This window comes from Carassius carassius, chromosome 9 (genome assembly GCF_963082965.1).
Source record: "Carassius carassius chromosome 9, fCarCar2.1, whole genome shotgun sequence".
Taxonomy (NCBI): Eukaryota; Metazoa; Chordata; class Actinopteri; order Cypriniformes; family Cyprinidae; genus Carassius; species Carassius carassius.
Window position 1 is genome coordinate 18,708,801 of NC_081763.1, and position 22,834 is coordinate 18,731,634.

Below are 22,834 nucleotides of genomic sequence, written 5' to 3' on the forward strand. Positions count from 1 at the left end.
TCACACAGGTTTGTTTACATATTAAACTTGTGACCACAAGAAAAAATGTTGTTCCGTCAACATAAGTCATGGCCACAAGAAATGGATGTCATTCCTTCAACATCTCGAGGCCACGAGATAAGGATGTTGTTACCTCGACAAAATGATCTCATGGCCACGACATAATATGCTTTCTCACAAGTTAATATGATGTTCTCACAAATTAATATCTCATGCCCATGACATATCACGTTCCCATGAGTTATGTTGCGGCCAAGACAAAACTAAGTGAACTGACCAGGTCACCTCCCAGGCACCGTATTCCAGACCTCTATGGCTTTCTTTTCTTTGGAGATTTTAAGGAAAATTAGCAGAATCGTGCATAATCTTGTATATTTTTTTTCCATGCAGTGACAGGACTGTCAACCTTCAAAAATGACAAATGCCATCAAAGCTTTGTAAATCAGGCCATGCAACTCTTGCAACATTCCAAGTCTTCTGAAGTCATAGAAAAACAGAGAAGAACATAAAAGTTACATTAAAAATATTGGTAGATTTAGACCATGACATACTAATTTGTTACTAAAAATGTATTTAAAAATTAAAGAGCAAACTAACAGATCTTTGGTATATGGAGAGAGAGAGATAGGAACATGAAGACCTTATTAGTGATCAGCTGTTAGTGAGGGGTGACTCTGGCTTATTGGAAACAGATGTTCAAGAGTCACATTTCATAGCAAAGGGAGGTACTGAGCATTTTAGTGTAGCATTCAAGAAAGTAATAAAATGGGGAAAAAACTAAGTATCTACCATCTACTGGGAAGACACCAGCATTGCAGCTGGGAAATAAGGCTATATATAAAATGAAAGATTAAGATTTTTGTTTTGGTTTTTAAATGCCTCAAAACAACCTTAGTTTATTCTGCAGAACAGGTTGTTTGGTCTATATGGAATCACCTATGGATTGTTAAACAGATGAGTTGGGCCAATTCAGTATGTAAATAAGAGACTGTAGTTGCAATTTTATTTTGGAGAAAATTGGCACGTCATGCCTAAAGTTGTTCCAATCTCCTGGGCAGAAAAATTTGAGACAACCTCATTGATGCTTAATTTGAATGTCTCTGAAAAAAAAAAAAAAAATCTTCAGTTATAAATGAATTACGAAGTATATTGAAGTATACTTTACAAGAAAATACATCAATCTAATTACATTTGCCCATTTTGATGTAGGACAAAATATTTTGTCAGTGATAGAAATGATTTAAGATGGTAGTGCAAGCAAATTTAGTTTTAAAGAAGAGGGAAAAAAAACCCTCCCACAACAAATTAGACAAGAAAATGTCCATTTGCAACAACTTATGGAGTGCTGATTGCTGCACACACACATGCAAGCATTGTCAAGGTAATAATTGGTGAGACATACACTTCATCAAGAAAGTTACAAACACTTATAGATAACAGTAATGCCCTTCAAAAGGGAGTAGGGCATAGGGATGCTCTATTCAGTTTAGAATTCACCCCAAGATGACTGCGCATTCTCTGTAAAGAGCAGATGTATGTATATAATAAACAGTGCTCAGCAAAACTACAGAAGTCTATACCTTCTGAACACACAAAAAAAATCATAGACATGATTTGGATATGTTAAAGAGTCCAAAAAAAAAATAGTCTTACCTTCTTTGTGGTCAAAAATGACCAACATAGGAAATGAATGGGAAATACAAAAAATGAGAAAACTCAGTGAATCATTTGGTGGTAGAAATTACAAATCAGCCACTGGTCAGGAAAAAAGTGTGCAGCAATCAAGGGGTGACTCCAGAATATCAGGAGTGCAAAATAGACACCAATCAATAAATGGAAAAAATACAAAAGGGGCTCTCTCTCACACAAACACACAGAAATCAACTAGTGAGACTGCAAGAGAATTGTGAGAATATGTGAAATCAATAAATGAAGAAAAAAAAACTAAAAGGCTTGCTTGCTTTCTCTCTCTCTCTCTCTCTCTTTCTCTCTCTCTCTCTCTCTCTCTCTCTCACACACACACACACACACAAACATGAACTGGTAAGACTGCATCAGAGGAAAAAGTTTTTTTTTTTTCAAGTTATTGAAATAAAATCAATAAATAAAAAGAAATCCAAAAGAGATTCTCATTCTCTCTCTCTAACATTTATTGAAGTACATTGAATAAAATATTAATTAAAAAAATGTATAGTGTTTTGAATGATCACTTTTCATTCCTTATTTTGTTAGATTTTTTTAATTATCAAATACTGAGTAACAAAATGCTTTCTATGTGTTCGTTTTCTAACAAGATTTTAATGTTTGACTGTAATCATAATGTAAAATCTGATACTCATCTAACCAAAAATATCTAAACCTTGACAAAAAGTAATCTTTTAGAATGTCTAAAATTAGAATTGATTTTAATGTGAAATATTGCATAGTAACTAAATAAAGAGCTAAAAAATATATTAATTCTAATGGAGAAAATAGCTCATTAAAATCGTATATATATTGCATAGTATAAAATTCCCTAAAAATCATAAATAATAATAAAAAATATTATTGAACAAAATATATTACATTGGTTTTCCTGAAAAAAAAAAAGTTACTTTTCAAGGCTTCGGTCACTTTTGACCGCAAAGGGAACTGTGACTCCTAAACGAAGAGGGCCAGAGGGTTAAGAAGCTCATCACTTCCACTCCTAATGCCACAGGTTGTCTCACAGCAGCCGCACACCTGATCATCCTCGTCGGCAGACACCCACCTGTCAAATAAACCAAGCATTAGATTCTCACACCATTACAAGGGCACTTTAATTCAGTGGCAACATACTGATTGGCAGAGAAGGAGCAAGCTTTCTTCTCAACATTAGTAGGGGTGGATGCTGCAGCCACCTTGAGAAAACAAGTGATATACACCTACAAAGAGAAAGTTTACTTGTATACGCCATCCAAACATGCACCCAAACAGCTAATCCACATACGCATAATCACTAATCTCTTCTTGGAATCTGAATACCTCCATCTGAAACTGCAGCTTGTCAATTTGTGTCCGGGGCATGAATCGAGATCTGGAGCCTGCGAGCTTGGCATCAACTACAGGCACCTATGTTTGGAGGGAAATAAAAACCTTCAGACCTTATGACATCACAAGTGAACAGTACTTGAAGGACCTTGTCTTACCCATTGTCCTCAATAAAGGAGTATCTGGGGACAGCACTTGTATCAGGGACCGAAGTAGCCACACAGTGGTCCACAAACACACAAAGAGGAACATGGTTATATGACCTCAGTATTAATGAGATCTCTTAAATAGTACTGGGTAGAAGGTCGCTCAAATCTCCAGTCATCTGCGAAGAAAGAATTTCAGCCCAGGTTCATAAGCACAGGCATATTACAACCACATTATACCAACCAGACATGAGCCTGAGGGAGAAAACCAAGAGTTCCTCCGCAACTACACTCCAAATGTTTTTCTAATCTTTCAGTTTAGGTGACTGAAGATAAACTCATCTATACATTCTCCATCTACACCCCAAAACTGCCTTCATCTGGTGGTCCTATTGTCAGAAGCATTGGTGCAGTAGTTGGAATTGAGTGTCATTATCCAAAGTAAGTGCTGAATTCATTCAGGATACTGGATGTGCTACTATCATAATAAAAAAAAGCTGATTTTGCAAATAAAACCTTACCAATGATGTGCTGCCACACCCATGCAGTTCTGACTCAGAGATGAGCACTTGAGCAGAAGGATCCTCTCTAGTTGTGTTACAACCTCCCAGTGTAAAAGCAGAGGGCATTAGTAGTTGTCCAGTGCCAAAGAAGTCTTTCAACACTTGAATTCCCTCTGCACTGAGCTGCTACACTTTTGGCAGGGACAGGATGGTGCAACTCAAAAGGAACATCTGGCTGCTTTGGTTCTTCTGGTGTGCTTGGAAAAATCCATGTCAGCTTTGCTACTGGACCCAGCAACAGCTCTTTTGACTGAACACCCAAAAGATCTTGAAAAGGATTTCCATAGCCACGCCTGATTAGCATCTGCACTGGAAACCTTTGTGGTGCTAGTACAGGACTGTTAGGGTCATACATTGAACTCAGGCTGTAGTGAACCTTATGCCGGTGCCGTGAGATAAACCAACAACAAACACCAGTTACAGCCCAAAAACTGCTTCCCTTAAAACCATTGACATTTGAAACCAACATTTTTTTTTTTTAAAGATTTATTTTGCAGCCTCCCTCATTTTGGAGGTAACCTAGCTTAACTCCTCCATTGATTAGTGGAGTACTCAATAACTTCTTCTGGGTGTTACCAATAAAATAAATATGCTGCCGGGGAGGCTCCAAGAACAGTTTGAAAACCACACACACAATTCTATTTTTCCCCATATAGTTAAAAAAAAAAAAAAAAAAAAAAAAAGGGTTGTCAAACTCCGTTCCTGAAGGGCCACAGCACCGCAGATTTTAGTTCCAACCCTACTCCAACACACACCCACCATTTAGTTTTCGAAGGACTTCATTTATCTTGATCAGGTGGGTTTAAACAGGGTTGAAGCTAAACTCTGGTCCTCTAAACATCTGTTATACACACACACAGAGATTAACATGGCAAGAAGGGTCTTAGTATGAATTGGGAATTTGAATCCACTGCTTTCAAATGAATGAAAGACTGTCATCAGCGATTCATTTGTCACCCAAGTTTCTAGGAACTGTGGGTAGGTTGCGTTTGTGATTCATACTGGAGAGCAGCAAAGCCACAGAACAGGATACAAACGGTTGTGGACAAGAGATCACGTTAAGAATAACTTTAATTTAACAAAAGTCACATGGCATTTCTAGTCATCTTCGGCCATATTCCTTAACATCGATGGGTCCAACAGATGCTTTATCCCACCGCAGATCTGAGAAACAAGACAAAACATGAGAAAAGTGGTGCATGGAAAGAGGACAGAAAGGAACCATGAATAAATTGATCCAGACCTTTAAGAAGAACTGGATCACGTCCACTTCTGGTACTACAGGTGGTGTCACAGCAGTCACATACCTGGTGGGAGTCATCTGAAGATACCCACCTGACAAGACAAATCTTGAAGTTAGAACAAGCTCCAAGTCAGCTGTACACTTACACCTTGGGGGTGGGGGGGATGGGGGCATACCCATTAGCAGAGAACGAACAAGCTTTCCATTCAGGACTTATTGGAGCAGGAGTAGTTGTTGCGGCCACTTTCAGTGTGCATGTGATGTAGACCTGCAGAGACCGTGGTTTGTAGACCATGGTAGCATATTATACAAAGTGTTGCACAGCTGGTCACATACCAGTCCACTGCCTGCTTGATAGAACCTGAATGTCTCCAACTGAAACTGCAGCTTATCACCTCGAGTTCGGGGCATGAAGTGAGACCTGGAGCCTGTGAGCTTGGCATCAACCAGGCACCTGGGAAAGAAACCCAGTTAGACCTCTTGCAATACTAGCAGAGAGTGGGACCCATGTATATGAGGTGCACCACTTACCCACTGTTCTCAATGAAGGAGTATCTGGGGACAGACGCAGGATCAGGGACTGTTGTAGCCACACAGCTGTCCGCAAATACACGGATGGGAACATGATTGTATGGCTGCACAGATGCCTCAATGTTTATGATATCACCCAGGAAGTACTGGTTAGAAGGTCTCTCAAAGAGCCAGTCATCTGTAAAGATGCCTTTTAGCACAAGTTCACAAGCACTGGCGTTTTATTAAACCGCTTGTTATACGAACCAGTCATGAGCCGGAGGGAAAAGACAAAGATCTCCTCTGCAACTTCAGAAGCAGCATATGGGATCCAAGTGGGCATTAAGGCATCGCTACTCACATTATGCTTTCTGCAGAGGAGTTAAGACAGACAACCATTATATGGGAGTTTAGTACATCCAGGAACCTTGAAATCTGCCCTCACCTTGAATAGTGACACTCGATACCAACCACCGCACTACTGCTCCTAACAATAGGAACACCAGACAAGACCTCTTGTGGGGTGTACACAAGTGTGAACGTATAGACAAGCTCATCTTCAGTCACCTAAAGGGAGTAGAAGCAGGTTACAGAAACCATTCAGAACCATAAGTGGTTATGAGAGGAAAGAGGTGGAACCTCACAGTTACTGTACTACTACATCCATGCAGTTCAGACTCAAAGATGAGCACTTGAGCAGAGGGGTCTTCTCCAGTTGCTGAACAGCCTCCCAGTGTAAACGCAGAGGACTTCTGCAGCTTCCCATTCCCAAAGAAATCTTGCATCACCTCCACATATACAGAGTTTTCAGCACAACGAGCCGCTACACTTTTGGCAGGGACAGGATGGTGCAACTCAAAAGGAACATTTGGCGGCTGTGGTTCTTCTGGTAGGCTTGGAAATTTCCATGTTAGTTTTTGCACTGGACCCAGCAACATTTCTTTGGACTGAACACCCAAAACATCTTGAGAAGGCTTTCCAAAATCACTCTTGGCTGGTTTCTGGACAGGAAACCGAACAGGAAGTTTTTGTGGAGCAAATACAAGGTTACTGGGGTCATATTTCTTAGGAATTGGAGGCTTCCTGGAGTCAGCCTGCTGAACTTGTGACAGTGCCTTAGGAATAAGAGTGTTTGGGGTCCAATTACTACTTTTTTTGGCTCCCCAAAATGCTTCAGAAAAGCCCAGTGCAAAAAGAAACAACAATCCAACTCCAGCTTGCCAGAACCCCATTATTGATACACTTGTGTTTCAATTATGCATCGGGGCTCTACCATCCAAATTTATACAGCTGAAAATCAGCATAGCTCCACCTCTACCATGACAATTTACCAAACATTTACTCAATCAATATCTCACAGGTGAAAGTCATTGGTTGCTTATTATAAATGACGCTCCATATAAGGATATGTTGATTTAGGTGCCAAACCAAATGATTGCTTATTTTGAATATCCAAAATCCTTATTTTAAATAAACAAACTCTCTGAAACAAAACCTCTGAAGCCTTTTTGTGTCCTCCTATTTTTTTTATTTATTCATAAACACAACTGCAGACAGAATTGTACACTACAGTATCCAAAATAATAAAGAAAATGTGTCTAGTTAGGTTTGGATTGTTACACAATGTGCCTCACATCAGCACATCAATCTTCACAAGAGACGCAAATGGAGCAAATGTAAGATCATAACAATACATAGACTGCACTGTACATTCATTGATATGTTTTCTCCATTTCATTCATGTTATGACTAGGTTGATCAGTGTGTGTGGATTTACGGTAGACTTCATTCTCTTTCAACAGCTATACTATATGCTGGACAGCACAGAAGACAATCTGAACAGATGACTAAAAAACATTTAAATTCAATATTAACAGGTATGAGCAAAAGATAAACTCATTAATGGACATTAAGAACTTTAAAAATGGTGGTATTTAAAACATGACAGCATACATTAAAACACTGGAAAAGTCTTAAAGAAAATATTTCCCTTATATGGGGTCCCTCTCCCCATAGCGTCTCCCCACCCATGCATGTCACCATGACGATCATCATTTTGCCATTGTGCAGCGAAGTTACATTGTACCAAAACCATCCTGGACAGAAAATGCAGCTTGTCAATTTGTGTCCGGGGCATGAATCAAGATCTGGAGCCTGTGAGCTTGGCATCAACTAGGCACCTACAAAATGTTTGGAGGCAAATAAAAACCTTCAGATCTTATGACATCACAAGTGAACAGTACTTGAAGGACCTTGTCTTACCCATTGTCCTCAATAAAGGAGTATGAGGGACTGAAGTAGCCACATAGCTGTCCACAAACACACGAAGAGGAACATGGTTATATGACCTCACTGAAGCCTCAGTATTAATGAGCTCTCCCAAATAGTACTGTGTAGTAAAGTAAGATCAAAAGGGAAATGTATATAAATAATTATAATTAATTATGATTCATTACAATTATTTATATGAACTGCTAGTAGTAACTGTAGTAGAATTAAATTGCCATCAACTAATCTGTTCGTCCAGCGAACCCTTAGCGCAATTTCATATTAACTTTAAGAAAGGATATTTCCGTGGACACAGAAAATACTTTCATACAGTATTAATGCATTAGAGTATGTAGCAAAATGGGGGGGGGGGGGAGATTTGATGGATGATACCATCAGGAAAACCAGAGAATGAAGCTATGAAAAGAGTCAGTTAACCACCTGAGTAAAACCATCATCGCTGTTTATAATGGGGTCTATAGCTTATACTAAACCTTTGTTTCGTTTACTTAAATGTATGATACTTGCATTACTTTGACCTGGAATGAGCGTCTGGATGCAAAGTCTTGATGGTTTAGAGGTTTGGTGGTGTAGGAGTCGAGATCAAGTTCTTCTGGTTTTGAAGAGTGATGAATTCAAAAGGTGTCCTGCATCGATGAAGATTTGGAGTTTCTTCCCAGTGGAAAGTGAATAGGACTAAGAGAGACATCAGCTGAGATCATAAAATCTTTGGTGAATGGAAAGTCAAGGCACGAGACCTGGCGCAAACCTAGGGGTCTAAGAGAGTTCTAGCTCACATACTCTTACAGAAGAAAGGGAAGCAGATCAAGAGAGGAGGTGGAACTATGTGTGGGCCTTTTAAACTCTGAGACAGTTCACACATCTCAGGATGGGCTTGTCCAATGAGAAAGGCTGCAATTCCAAGTGGGAGGTTGGAACTAATGAGGAGTTTTACAACCCTTTGTGAAAGCATGGAAATTTGTAAAATGGAATTTGAGTAAGAGTTCAAGAGAAGAATCTTCAAGATTCTTTGAACACTAATATATTGCTTATGTACCAACTCATTTAGAACATCAGAAGACGAATTCATAGATACTGAACACGGTAAGATTACATATAGGTAAAATTACATGACTGAGTAATTCTATCACAAGCATGCATTAAACAGGATACAAGACAAAAAGACAATATACAAGAACACTAACAAGATACACAATGACGTGAAGTATATGCGTGTTCATTAAAAAAAGGTATTTCAATGAATTGGAGTCCATTTTTATAGCGGTTTGTTTCAGAGAGAACTCTCCACATACTCTTATGTTGTAAAAGTTATCTTGTCTTGCTGAGATGTCTTGGTTGCCATGTTAACCAGGGGTCTGGAGTCATTCGCAGACATCCTGGCACCTAGTAGTTTATTGGCTGAGGGGTCTGTGTGTTTCTAATTTTAATGAATCATTCAGGTTGCATTTAGAAGAAAAATAAATTCTAGCATCGATATACAAATGCTCAATGTTAGAAAGTACATATATATTAGAAATTGTATGCTTAAGTCACATTATATAAAATCATACGGTTACAAATAAGTATATTTACCATACATTGTATTAAAAAAAAATAAAAAATAAAAAACTGGCTTGTCATGAATTAAATTACATAGATGGACCATATTTACAAGTCAAACATTAACCAACAACAAACACAAGTAACATCACAAATACTGCTTGCCTCAACATCATTGCCATTTTTTTAAACAATGATTTTTTTTTTCTTTTTAAAGAGGATTTATATTGCAGTCTCCCTCATTTTGGACGTAACCCAGCTTAATTAACTCAATCAATTGATTAGTGGAGTACTCCACGAAAAACATTACCCCCAAATATTTTATTTGAAGTTTCATTTATTAGTTCAAAAATAAATATATACACTTACATTTATATAATTGTACATTATATATCAGGGTTGTCAAACTCGGTTCCTGGAGTCCCGCAGCTCTGCACAGTTTAGTTCCAACCCACAAACCATGTAGTTTTCAAATAAGCCTGTAGGACTTAAATTAGCTGGATCAAAGGTGTTTAAAGTTAATCAGGGTTGAAGCTAAACTGTTCTACCTGCAAAATTGGCACCCACAGTACATGTGGGTATTTATAGATTTCTGAAAAAAAGAAGAAAGAAAAAAAACCCCCAAACACTGCAAATAGGGTTTTTATATAAATCGAGATGTTGAATGAGCTGCTTTCGAATTACTGATAGACTATGAATGTAATCTGTACAGATCCCCTCAACAGAAAAACGAACAAACTTTTGACTGTGCGCACATCGTGTTAACCTGCAAGTACAACTTTGAGTTGACCGATCAAACCCAGTTTTCAATGCCCAATCAGGTTAGGGCTTGCATGCTTGATCTTGCACGGTTACCTTGCAAATGTATCCAGTGACCTATCAGAAAGCATCAGGGTCTTGCATTATGACAACTAGTAAAACAAGATGCTATATTATGTGGCAGTGAAGACATTTAAATGGAAAACTAGCTGCCACCCTACACCGATGCAGTGCTAACTTATTTCCATTGCATTCCAGATTGGTGCTTGTACACAGAGGATGTGGTTGTCACTGGAACACCCTTAAAGGTAGTTCACCCAATAATCAAAATTATGTCATAGCTCTGAAGATGAACACCGAGCCAAGCCAGATAATGACTCCTTCATGAGTTAAGAACCAGTTGCATTGGTTTTCGGACCACCAGTAGTTCTTTCGGACAGTTCGAGTCAAACTGGTTGAAGAAAACTAATCTGACAGAAACAGTTCTTGACTTGAGAACGAGTCAATCTTTCGTTATCTGGCTCGGCGTTCATCTTCAGTTCTCTCTTCACAGCAGTTCAGTCAGTGTACCGTTTGAGTACATGAACTACTCCGGGATATTGTTTGTTTGAACTTAGAGGGAGTGTCAGCCACATTAAAAAAAAAAAAAAAAAGTTAACAGCTTAAGTCACTTGTGGATTAATGCGTATTGGAGACACGAACCGTTTAAAACCATTCAGTTCTGTTTGGGTGAACTGGTTCACAAAGATCCGGTTACATTGAATGATTTGTTAGCGAACCGGAGATCACAAACTGCTTTGTTTTGAACTCACACAGACACAGAAGAGAAAAGACAATGCCGAATAAAGTCATTGCTATTTTTGGACCAAAATGTATTTGATGCTTAAAAAAAAAATTCTAACTGACCCTCTGATGTCACATCGACTATTTTGATGTTTTTCTTACCTTTCTTGACATGGACAGTAGACCGTACACACAGCTTCAATGGAGGGACTGAGAGCTCTCGGACTAAACCTAAAACATCTTAAACGGTGTTCAGAAGATAAACTGAGGTCTCACTGGTTTGGAATGACATGGGGGAGTTATTAATTACATAGTTTTTATTTGGTGCACTAACCCTTTAAAGGCATCGGTCCAACACCAGCATTTGCACTGAAGTAAGGCTTCTAGCAGCATTTACAAGAGATCAACAGAGTTATACTTTTTGCCCCCAAATTGCTACGTTATAGGAATTGTGGGTAGGTTACAAGTAGTTCGTACTGGAGAACAGCAGATCCACAGAACGGGATACAAACAGTTGTAGACAAGATCACAAGGTGTTAAAATTTATTAAGTCACATGGCAGTTATTTTTGGCCATAACCATATTCTTTAACATCAATGGGTCCAACAGATGCTTTATCCCACCGCAGATCTGAAAAAAAAAAAAATAGAGTGAGAAGAGCAATGCATTGAGAGGAAGCGGGTTCAAAATTGATACAGACTTTTAAGAAGAACCGGATCACGTCCACTTCTGGTACTACAGGTGGTGTCACAGCAGTCACACACCTGGTGAGAGTCATCTGCAGATACCCACCTGACAAGACAAATCTTTAAGTTACAACAAGCTCCAAGTCAGCCCTACACTTATTTGGGGGGGGGGGGGGCATACCCATTAGCAGAGAACGAACAAGCTTTCCATTCAGGACTTATTGGAGCAGGAGTAGTTGTTGCGGCCACTTTCAGTGTGCATGTGATGTAGACCTGCAGAGACCGTGGTTTGTAGACCATGGTAGCATATTATACAAAGTGTTGCACAGCTGGTCACATACCAGTCCACTGCCTGCTTGATAGAACCTGAATGTCTCCAACTGAAACTGCAGCTTATCACCTCGAGTTCGGGGCATGAAGTGAGACCTGGAGCCTGTGAGCTTGGCATCAACCAGGCACCTGGGAAAGAAACCCAGTTAGAAATCTTGCAGAGAGTGGGACCCATGTATATGAGGTGCTCCACTTACCCACTGTTCTCAATGAAGGAGTATCTGGGGACAGACGCAGGATCAGGGACTGTTGTAGCCACACAGCTGTCCACAAATACACGGATGGGAACATGATTGTATGGCTGCACAGATGCCTCAATGTTTATGATATCACCCAGGAAGTACTGGTTAGAAGGTCTCTCGAACAGCCAGTCATCTGTAAAGATGCCTTTTAGCACAAGTTCACAAGCACTGGCGTTTTATTAAACCGCTTGTTATACGAACCAGTCATGAGCCGGAGGGAAAAGACAAAGATCTCCTCTGCAACTTCAGAAGCAGCATATGGGATCCAAGTGGGCATTAAGGCATCGCTACTCACATTATGCTTTCTGCAGAGGAGTTACGACAGACAACCATTATATGGGAGTTTAGTACATCCAGGAACCTTGAAATCTGCCCTCACCTTGAATAGTGACACTCGATACCAACCGCCGCACTACTGCTCCTAACAATAGGAACACCAGACAAAACCTCTTGTGGGGTGTACACAAGTGTGAACGTATAGACAAGCTCATCTTCAGTCACCTAAAGGGAGTAGAAGCAGGTTACAGAAACCATTCAGAACCATAAGTGGTTATGAGAGGAAAGAGGTGGAACCTCACAGTTACTGTACTACTACATCCATGCAGTTCAGACTCAAAGATGAGCACTTGAGCAGAGGGGTCTTCTCCAGTTGCTGTACAGCCTCCCAGTGTAAACGCAGAGGACTTCTGCAGCTTCCCATTCCCAAAGAAATCTTGCATCACCTCCACATATACAGAGTTTTCAGCACAACGAGCAGCTACACTTTTGGCAGGGACAGGATGGTGCAACTCAAAAGGGACATTTGGCGGCTGTGGTTCTTCTGGTAGGCTTGGAAATTTCCATGTTACTTTTTGCACTGGACCCAGCAACAGCTCTTTGGACTGAACACCCAAAACATCTTGAGAAGGCTTTCCAAAATCACTCTTGGCTGGTTTCTGGAAAGGAAACCGAACAGGAAGTTTTTGTGGAGCAAATACAAGGTTACTGGGGTCATATTTCTTAGGAATTGGAGGCTTCCTGGAGTCAGCCTGCTGAACTTGTGACAGTGCCTTAGGAATAAGAGTGTTTGGGGTCCAATTACTACTTTTTTTGGCTCCCCAAAATGCTTCAGAAAAGCCCAGTGCAAAAAGAAACAACAATCCAACTCCAGCTTGCCAGAACCCCATTATTGATACACTTGTGTTTCAATGATGCATCGAGGCTCTACCATCCAAATTTATACAGCTGAAAATCAGCATGGCTCCACCTCTACCATGACAATTTACCAAACGTTTACTCAATTGATATCTCACAGGTGAAAGTCATTGGTTGCTTATTATAAATGACGCTCCATATAAGGATATGTTGATTTAGGTGCCAAACCCAACGATTGCTTATTTTAAATATCCAAATGACACAAATTCTCTGAAACAAAACCTCTAAAGCCTTTTTGTGTCCTCCTATTTTTTATTAGCTCATAAACACAACCACAGACAGAATTGTACACTACAGTATCCAAAATAATAAAGAAAATGTGTCTAGTTAGGTTTGGATTGTTACACAATGTGCCTCACATCAGCACATCAATCTTCACAAGAGACGCAAATGGAGCAAATGTAAGATCATAACAATACATAGACTGCACTGTACATTCATTGATATGTTTTCTCCATTTCATTCATGTTATGACTAGGTTGATCAGTGTGTGTGGATTTACGGTAGACTTCATTCTCTTTCAACAGCTATACTATATGCTGGACAGCACAGGAGACAATCTGAACAGATGACTAAAAAACATTTAAATTCTCAATATAAACAGGTAACAGGTATGAGCTAAAGATAAACTCAATGGTTGTACTCAAAAAATGGTGATATTTGAAACATGACAGCATACATTAAAACACTGGAAAAGTCTTCACAAATAGTTTGTGAAGCAGCACAGTGGTACAAAAAAAAATTCAACTATTAACAAAGAGATTCTGAAATATATATTTTTGTTAACATTTTTTTCCTGTTACACTACCAGATTCAACATTTCTCATTTTATTAGTTTCTTCTGAAAGAAACAGCTTGTGTGCCGCTGATCAGGCACATGCACTTTAACACAATAGTTATGCTCCAGGTGCATTTTACTTATTTGGCAAATCACAGATATAAATGGCTGAAACAGCCTGTATTGGATGCATTTATTTCCAGTAAATGACAAGGATGATGGGGTAGCTCTAGAGTCTCCTAGGCACCTTTAAACACAGCTTCATCTCACACATAGACAAAAAGACAAGCAGACTGGGTCAGTTGTATGTTCTGATCTAAGAACAGTTGACTGCTTCTATCCTGTACACTTTAATTGTCCCATCTGCTTTTCTTACGTTTGGGGGGATCAGGAACTACAAAGCTGTCTTTATGAGTCCCTGACCTCTCACCCCCATCTCTTTCTGACCGTCCCTCTCTTTCCCTATTGCTCCCTTCACCGTTTCGGTTGTCACCATGACGATCTCTGTCACTATGGCGGTCCCTTTCCCCATAGCGATCACGATCTCCCCCACTATGCCTGTCACTGTGACGATAATGACTCTCTCGATCTCGATGACGACCCCTGTCGTCAGCATTCCTATTGCTACGGGACCCCTCTTTTGAAGAACAGCTAGAGTTAGAGTCTGAATCTGAGCTCAGGGAGCCTGCACTGCTGAAGCCACTCATTTTGGTGCCTGAGCTGAGGGCAGGGAGTGGTGGCATGGAGATAAAGGAGGAAGAGGACGATGGTGAGTAGGACAGCTGGGTTCTGTCAGGCCCCTCAGGTGCTCCTGAAGGCAAAGAACTTAGACTTCCTGCACTTGTCCACCCAGAGGAGCTGCTCGACTTTGTGGTGAGTTTAGGAGGAACACCAGATGCTGCCACAAAGGTGTTTTTATACTGAGCCTGAGAGAAAGCAAGAGCAACTTTAAACAGAGTCCAAAAATTGCTACATACATATCAATCTATATATATATATCTTTTCTGAACATAACTTAGGAGAGGGAGTCAAAGGAAACTCGGTGAAAGGCCTAAGAAAGTACCTGAAATGCTTGCTTCAGGGCAGACATACGGTCTCCCATGGCTCCAGTAGAGGGTTTGTAGGCCTCATAGTTACCAAGAGGAGCACCACCACTACTACTACTGCGCTCCTGTTTGAATAAATGTAATACAGAATAATAATAAAAGCTTTAGCAATGAATTAGCGGTGGTTCCTGTCTTTAAATACAAAAAAAAAAGTTGGTGATAAAATAAAAGGACAGAAAATACAATTTTATAAACTTTATAATAAATTCTTTAAATCAAGCAAGCTTAATGCCAAACTAACAGTGGATTCAGATCCAAGGCCTGGTCTCTCTCTGTAACCCAAGCCTCCACCTCCAATATTAAGCTTCTTCCCTTTCCCTCCCTTAAACCGGGATTTCCTGAACCAGGGATTCTAAAAAAAAAAAAAAAAAAAGAGAGACAAAAAAAGTAAATGAAGAGTTTATTAAAACATATGTGAAACATGTTGTATTATGAAAGGTGTATATTGTATTCAGGTGGTGTTGTTTTACCTGCATTGCCAGGTCCATCAGATCCCTCGAAACACTCTGATTGGCTCCCTCTAAATTCCGAACCAGGTCTCCAGCAAATGAAGTATCTTTAGTGGTGAGCAGAGTGTAAGCTACACCCTTCTCTCCTGCACGACCTGTTCTACCAATTCGATGTGTATGTGTGTCAATGTCTCGTGCTACATCGTAGTTTACAACTGTACGGATAGATGGAATATCCAACCCACGAGCTGAGAAGTGCAAGAGAGATTTCAATTAATACAAAAAGGATATATTTATAATAAAGGTAACAAGTAGTGGCAAATGCAAAATGTTCATTTATTCTGATCATGAATAGACGCAACTAGATAGACAAAATAAGCCCTACTAACCAGCAACATCAGTAGCTACTAATACGGGCAGATTCTTCTTCTTAAAGTCAGCAATGACTTTGTTCCTCTCGCTCTGATCCATGTCTCCATGCAGCAGCCCTAGGCTATAACCTTCCTGATTGAGATTTGTTGCCAGCTCCTCGCAGTTAGTCTTTTTAGTGACAAAGATCAGCACAGAGCCAGCTGAGGTAAACTCAACCAGCCTACGTGTCAGCCAACCCCACTTTTCCTGCCCAGACTGCAGCACCTCCACTATCTGAGTGACATCTTCATTAGCCTGTGAGGATGAGAAAATAGGTTTAAATAGACTTTCAAATACAGTATGCATTTTCAAATACTTGAATAAGAAATTAAGTATGCACCTCTCCTATGTCTCCCTGAACAACACGAATGGGGTCGACCAAAATATCTCGTGCCAGCTTTTCAATTTTCTTCCGAAATGTTGCACTGAATAACAGAGCTGTGAGAGATCAGAGGTCAAATGCACTAGAATGGGTTAAATCTGGAATTCAGAAATGCTTTAAAGCAGCACATTAATATAAATACAGGTCCTTCTCAAAAAATTAGCATATTGTGATAAAGTTCATTATTTTTCATAATGTAATGATAAAAATTAAACTTTCATATATTTTAGATTCATTGCACACCAACTGAAACATTTCAGGTCTTTTATTGTTTTAATACTGATGATTTTGGCATACAGCTCATGAAAAAACCCAAAATTCCTATCTCAAAAAATTAGCATATCATGAAAAGGTTCTCTAAACAAGCTATTAACCTAATCATCTGAATCAACTAATTAACTCTAAACACCTGCAAAAGATTCCTGAGGCTTTTAAAAACTCCCAGCCTGGTTCATTACTCAAAACCGCAATCATGGGTAAGACTGCTGACCTGACTGCTGTCCAGAAGGCCATCATTGACACCCTCAAGCGAGAGGGTAAGACACAGAAAGAAATTTCTGAACGAACAGGCTGTTCCCAGAGTGCTGTATCAAGGCACCTCAGTGGGAAGTCTGTGGGAAGGAAAAAGTGTGGCAAAAAACGCTGCACAACGAGAAGAGGTGACCGGACCCTGAGGAAGATTGTGGAGAAGGACCGATTCCAGACCTTGGGGGACCTGCGGAAGCAGTGGACTGAGTCTGGAGTAGAAACATCCAGAGCCACCGTGCACAGGCGTGTGCAGGAAATGGGCTACAGGTGCCGCATTCCCCAGGTCAAGCCACTTTTGAACCAGAAACCGCGGCACTGGACTGTTGCTCAGTGGTCCAAAGTACTTTTTTCGGATGAAAGCAAATTTTGCATGTCATTCGGAAATCAAGGTGCCAGAGTCTGGAGGAAGACTGGGGAGAAGGAAATGCCAAAATGCCTGAAGTCCAGTGTCAAGTACCCACAGTCAGTGATGGTTTGGGGTGCCATGTCAGCTGCTGGTGTTGGTCCACTGTGTTTTATCAAGGGCAGGGTCAATGGAGCTAGTTATCAGGAGATTTTGGAGCACTTCATGCTTCCATCTGCTGAAAAGCTTTATGGAGATGAAGATTTCATTTTTCAGCACGACCTGGCACCTGCTCACAGTGCCAAAACCACTGGTAAATGGTTTACTGACCATGGTATTACTGCGCTCAATTGGCCTGCCAACTCTCCTGACCTGAACCCCATAGAGAATCTGTGGGATATTGTGAAGAGAAAGTTGAGAGACGCAAGACCCAACACTCTGGATGAGCTTAAGGCCGCTATCGAAGCATCCTGGGCCTCCATAACACCTCAGCAGTGCCACAGGCTGATTGCCTCCATGCCACGCCGCATTGAAGCAGTCATTTCTGCAAAAGGATTCCCGACCAAGTATTGAGTGCATAACTGAACATAATTATTTGAAGGTTGACTTTTTTTTTTTTTTGTATTAAAAACACTTTTCTTTTATTGGTCGGATGAAATATGCTAATTTTTTTAGATCGGAATTTTGGGTTTTCATGAGCTGTATGCCAAAATCATCAGTATTAAAACAATAAAAGACCTGAAATATTTCAGTTGGTGTGCAATGAATCTAAAATATACGAAAGTTTAATTTTTATCATTACATTGTGGAAAATAATGAACTTATATATATAATGAACTCTGCTAATTTTTTGAGAAGGACCTGTATGTGATAGACTTACTCTGTCGATCAGGTCTGACATGGCTGGCAATAGATCTCACTTGGTATTCTGTAAAAAACAGTTCAAGTTTAAATAAGACAAGTGCTTCACAATCTTAAAGGAACAGTTCACCTAAAAAAAAAAAACACCCTCATTTTGTTTCAAACAGATTTAAATTAGGCTTTAACCCCATCAAAAAAGGAAAAAAAAACACCTTGATATGGATTACTTATCCAATGTCTTTTTTTTTAAGTCAATGTTCTGGTGGAAATAACTTTTCAAAGGAGAAACAGATATCTCTCCGATTACATAAAAAATATCTTTCAATATATTTTCTGTTTTTAAGATGAATGAAAGTCTTGTGGGTTTGACAATATGTGGGAGAGTAAATGACAAGACTGCAGAACTAATTCTTTAATTCAATGCTTTAGTAATGAAACATCAGTTGGGAAATGCACTGACTGAGCTTTTAATAGGACAAAACAATAGGTCACAAATGAATGGGATGAAAAAAACAAAAGTGACATTTCACACGTACCAAATCCCATATCGAACATGCGATCAGCTTCATCAAATACCAGGTAGGTCACTCGCTGCAGTGATGTAGCCTTCTTCTTCACATGATCGATCAGGCGACCCTACGTGAGAACAGCCTTTAAAAGAACAACCAAGGAACATCCTCACAAGTAAACAGAAACGGGTCAAACTGGGTTATGTATCAAAAGATATGATGCTCTTACTGGGGTGCAGACAACAATTTCGGCTCCTTCCTGTAATGCTTTGGCTTGTTCCCACATGCTGCCGCCTCCATATACTGCCACCGAGCGGAGGCCATACACCTTTCCGAAACGCTTGCATTCAGAATGGATCTGAACCACACAGATAAGCATTGTAAGTGATTAAAACACTTCAAAAACTTGATTCATGACAAAAACTACATGGGACAAACATTTAATCCTTTTCCCCAGCAGTTAGGTTTAATCTCATTCCACCTTTTCCTAACATAAAAAAGCCCTTCTTTTAGTCTCTCTGACCTGTTGACAGAGCTCTCTGGTGGGGCAGACGATCACAGCAATGGGTCCCTCTCCCTGCTCCAGCTCCTTCTGGTCCATGATGTGCACCAGCATTGGCCAAATGAAAGCTGCAGTCTTTCCACTGCCAGTTTTGGCAATGCCAATCATGTCTCTGCCACCCAAAGCTATCGGAACCCCCTAGTGAAACAACACACATTACTGTAGAAAAATAAGCCAATAGATAAACAAAGAAATGTACATTTGTGGGAGGGTTTTGCAGTTCACCTGACACTGGATGGGTGTGGGTTGAGTGTACTCGGATTTACGGATCTGGTGCATGAGCTGCTCGTCAAATCCAAAGTGGGCAAAACTGGTTGCTGGTTTAGGAGGCACTGCACCTGAAACCTGTTCAATTTGAATATGGGTTTATCTGGGTTGAAAGAAAGAGAATGATCAGTTGAGAATGCACTTGTATGTGCTTCCACTGACCTTCAGATTGAGTTTCCTTCTCAGTTCCACCACTCCAACCTCAGTCAGACTGCTGAGTTCCTCATGCTCAATATAGAAGTTCTTCTCAAAAGGAGGATAGTCAATCTACAGACAGAAGAGTTCAAAACATAATATTCAAGATTTGTACATGCTTACATATTATTCAACTGTTTTATAGTCACACTCTTGCAAACTATTTTAACTCAAACTTTCCAACTTATGGACTTTAAATAAAGATGAAAGGGTTGTCAGAATTGTCTTTCTTTTGGGGACTGCATTTAAGCTTCAAAATGTAAAAAAATGTTTAGATTTGTAAACATTTGTGAAAACATCTTAATGCACAAAATGTGTAAAAAATCATATTTTTAATGGTCACAGAGCTTATTTTGAGCAGTGATCCAAAAGACAATGAACAAAAATATCCTATTAGCTTTTTATTATGCAAACTTCTGGGTTGGCCTTTCAAAATTATGCCATCCCTGCAACACTATTTAAGGGCGTTAATGCAACAATCACTGTAGGGAGATATGGTAACTGTACCTCCGAGTGGTCAATGGGGGGCAGTGGCATGATGATCTTTTTGGTAGTAGGAGCAATGGGGTTCCCATCGCTGTCATAGTCCACTTCTTCCTCATCTTCCTCTTGGGTCAGCCCAGCTGTTGGGTTTTCTGCCATGTAACGAAAATATGCTTCCTGCAAAGAACACAAAACATGCTTTAGATCAAGTCAAAGAGCAGCAGGCCTTTACTGCTGAATATCTAAATGCTGTCCTGAACAGCATCAAAATTAACTTGCCTAATTAAACGTGGCATGTTAAAGAAATTATCCAGTATAACTAATTATTAATCAGCAAGGTCTGAAACAAACAGTTCACTGAGCACTGACGTGGTTAAAATTCAAATGTGATCACTGCTATTTTAACACACAGCATTGACTCAAATCTCATGTTTCAGACACAAAAGAATCAGTTTACCTGTAAACATTTAAAGACAATAGATAATAACTGAGAACCACTGAACTGGTTGAGAAAACAAGTCTGAAGATAGCATATAAAACCTAAAAAACAAGAGACCGATACCTATTCCATCACAAAAAGTACATTTGAATGGCTCAGTCTATAAACTGACGTAGATATATAAAGAACATAAGATATAAAAACAGAAAGAAGAGTGGGGCACAGTCATCGCTGTGGCAGAGATACGATGGCGGTAGTAACGTCAAGAGGGTCACTCACTTGCTCATCCTCCTCTTCAATGTCATCCCGTATACCCCTGGAAGAAACAAGCGGAGAAAAAAAACTTCCCTGCGACTCGCTCAATCACCCAAAGAAACCCATATTCTACCCATAAACCCCCTTCTATTCCCATCCTCTCTGCTATTAATATTATTTGGATGAACGGTCTTAGAAAAAATTCTGCGACAATAGCAGAATCTTACTTGGTTAGCGTTTTCTCTTTTTCCTTTTCCTCAAGTTTCTTCATGTCCTTTGCTGCTTGGTCCTGAAAGAAGACAAAGACAAGAATTAAAGCAAATGATCAGCAATGTCCTTTGCGGGTTCTCAAAGAGATCAGTTCAGGAGCTCAGCTCTCACCTCCACCTCAGCCATAAAAGCATCAAGAGGGTCATCCTCACTGTCAGAGCCCCCTCCACCTCCTCCTCCTCCAGCCTGAAACTGCTTTCTTGTGGGGGAGTTCTCGGCGGGTATATACGGCAGATCTGTACTGCTAGACTCCTCTTCATCATCCTCAAAATAACTATGGAATATATACATTTCAACCATTAATTGCAAAAGCCTCTTTCATTAACTTAAAATTAATTTACTCTACCTTAATAGAGACATTAGTTATAATGACAGCCTTCTTATGCACCTTTTACTTTCACTGTCTGAACAAAAGCAATAAAAGTGAATGAATTTATTTTAGAAGAGGCCACATATTTTAAGTACGTACGCATTCTCCTCGTCCAAATTGGCTCGTTTTGTTCCTATTTTGTAAAAAGACGAAAGCTGCTGATTCTTGCCAAATCCACCTGATGGTCCTGAAGCTCCAAATGCAGAGTGGGCCTTCGGGGGACGACTAGGTTCCTCTTTATTCCCACCCGCAAGAGAGAATCCCCCGAATCCAAAGCCTCGCTTGCCACCCGGGCCTCCCTTGCTCCAGTTCATCGCTGTTGGGCTGCAAAACACAGCATCAGATTAGGAGTTCAAAACTCTTCGTTAATTGATGGTCAAATACGGAATGCATAGCATACATCCTCGTCAAGGCAACTGAAAGCATAAGTCTCATGGCTCGCGCACTGCTACTACATTTTTTTTATTTTCAGCAGCTTTGCCGTTTTGGACCATAACTCATTCATTTTCAAGGGTTCGCCTTTTAGAAATCTCTCTTAATATCTCAATATTTTCTGACCAAACAGCAAGTAGGAGACACTGGTGGCCGTGGAGGGGCCTTGAGCGATGTGTATACGGATTATGCTTCGATTTGTTTTCGCATTGCATGCGCCAAAGAGTAAAATATGGATTTGTTTACATTATGTTTATTTACCTGTTCCTGATAGGGCGAAAATAACGATCTTCAAATGCGGCTGGACACCTTATTTATCCACACCGTTTTTATCACTTCAGGCTATCTCGCACACTTCTCTGAGATTGTGTTTTACGTCATTTACAATGGACTCGTTTTGTGTTTGGTCAATTTTGCGCGACGTGTTTGGTGGAGAACGTGAGAACGTGGGATTGTGGCTAGAAGGGATACAGCAAAAACCGGAAGCTAACAATAAATTGAATTTTCTACCTATTTAATGGTGTTTTATTAATGCCTACACCTACATAAACTCTAAACCTACCTCCTACAATAATGCAAAAATAGTAATTATTGTTGTACAGTGTGAGAGAAATTACACTATATTGATGTGCGCATGCCCAGTAATCTTTGCTGTATGCCATCTAGCCTTCAACCCACGTTCTGTGTAATGCGATGTTGCCAGATTCCCATCTTTTTTCAGTGTAACAACAACAACAACAATAATAATAACAATACATCTTATTACACTATATGACACTCTCAGTATAATGTGTGATACAAATATACCCGTCATGTTTTATTTTAGTTTTAAACAATATTATAATAAAAATATTAGGGTAGAGTGGGGGAAAGCGTCCCCCTTAAGGACTGTGTATTTTTT

At 39.9% G+C, this 22,834-nt stretch overlaps 3 protein-coding genes and 1 pseudogene across 3 annotated transcripts; all 4 read right to left on the minus strand.

The window, feature by feature from the left end:
- Positions 1–2,608: 2,608 nt before the first annotated feature.
- Positions 2,609–3,784, minus strand: LOC132148747 (zona pellucida sperm-binding protein 3-like; annotated as a pseudogene).
- Positions 3,785–4,851: 1,067 nt separating this feature from the next.
- On the minus strand, positions 4,852–6,775 carry LOC132149160 (zona pellucida sperm-binding protein 3-like). Its single transcript, XM_059558142.1, has 7 exons — positions 6,116–6,775; positions 5,917–6,038; positions 5,739–5,842; positions 5,493–5,670; positions 5,298–5,415; positions 5,138–5,229; positions 4,852–5,053 (listed from the first exon to the last, which is right to left on the minus strand). Exons 1-7 carry the CDS (start codon positions 6,701–6,703, stop codon positions 4,867–4,869), a joined length of 1,389 nt encoding a protein of 462 aa, XP_059414125.1. The 5' UTR covers positions 6,704–6,775; the 3' UTR covers positions 4,852–4,866.
- A 4,749-nt stretch (positions 6,776–11,524) lies between these two features.
- On the minus strand, positions 11,525–13,327 carry LOC132148748 (zona pellucida sperm-binding protein 3-like). Its single transcript, XM_059557441.1, has 7 exons — positions 12,678–13,327; positions 12,479–12,600; positions 12,301–12,404; positions 12,055–12,232; positions 11,869–11,986; positions 11,709–11,800; positions 11,525–11,633 (listed from the first exon to the last, which is right to left on the minus strand). The coding sequence occupies exons 1-7, from the start codon at positions 13,263–13,265 to the stop codon at positions 11,525–11,527; spliced, it is 1,311 nt and encodes a 436-aa protein (XP_059413424.1). The 5' UTR covers positions 13,266–13,327.
- A 922-nt stretch (positions 13,328–14,249) lies between these two features.
- ddx42 (DEAD (Asp-Glu-Ala-Asp) box helicase 42) lies at positions 14,250–22,349 on the minus strand. Its single transcript, XM_059558143.1, has 18 exons — positions 22,195–22,349; positions 21,601–21,825; positions 21,243–21,405; positions 21,089–21,150; positions 20,886–20,922; positions 20,192–20,344; positions 19,652–19,756; positions 19,448–19,567; positions 19,184–19,360; positions 18,890–19,018; positions 18,688–18,787; positions 18,171–18,218; positions 16,378–16,475; positions 16,016–16,292; positions 15,648–15,874; positions 15,419–15,529; positions 15,135–15,242; positions 14,250–14,997 (listed from the first exon to the last, which is right to left on the minus strand). The coding sequence occupies exons 2-18, from the start codon at positions 21,813–21,815 to the stop codon at positions 14,422–14,424; spliced, it is 2,706 nt and encodes a 901-aa protein (XP_059414126.1). The 5' UTR covers positions 21,816–21,825; positions 22,195–22,349; the 3' UTR covers positions 14,250–14,421.
- Between the last annotated feature and the right edge of the window lie 485 nt (positions 22,350–22,834).

Bases quoted from the DNA above. Each gene is read 5' to 3' on its own strand.
- LOC132149160 (XM_059558142.1), bottom strand. From the start codon at position 6,703: ATGGGGTTCTGGCAAGCTGGAGTTGGATTGTTGTTTCTTTTTGCACTG. The intron at 5,416-5,492 runs GTAAGTGGTGCA...TTTCTTTCCCAG, and splicing joins TCCTTCATTGAGAACAGTGG to GTGCCTGGTTGATGCCAAGC. The intron at 5,230-5,297 runs GTATGTGACCAG...CGGTCTCTGCAG, and splicing joins ATCAAGCAGGCAGTGGACTG to GTCTACATCACATGCACACT.
- LOC132148748 (XM_059557441.1), bottom strand. From the start codon at position 13,265: ATGGGGTTCTGGCAAGCTGGAGTTGGATTGTTGTTTCTTTTTGCACTG. The intron at 12,233-12,300 runs GTTCGTATAACA...GCATCTTTACAG, and splicing joins TTCCCTCCGGCTCATGACTG to ATGACTGGCTGTTCGAGAGA. The intron at 11,634-11,708 runs GTATGCCCCCCC...TTGTCTTGTCAG, and splicing joins TGTTCGTTCTCTGCTAATGG to GTGGGTATCTGCAGATGACT.
- ddx42 (XM_059558143.1), bottom strand. From the start codon at position 21,815: ATGAACTGGAGCAAGGGAGGCCCGGGTGGCAAGCGAGGCTTTGGATTC. The intron at 21,151-21,242 runs GTGAGAGCTGAG...GTCTTCTTTCAG, and splicing joins CTTTTATGGCTGAGGTGGAG to GACCAAGCAGCAAAGGACAT. The intron at 19,568-19,651 runs GTCAGTGGAAGC...CAAATTGAACAG, and splicing joins GAAGGAAACTCAATCTGAAG to GTTTCAGGTGCAGTGCCTCC.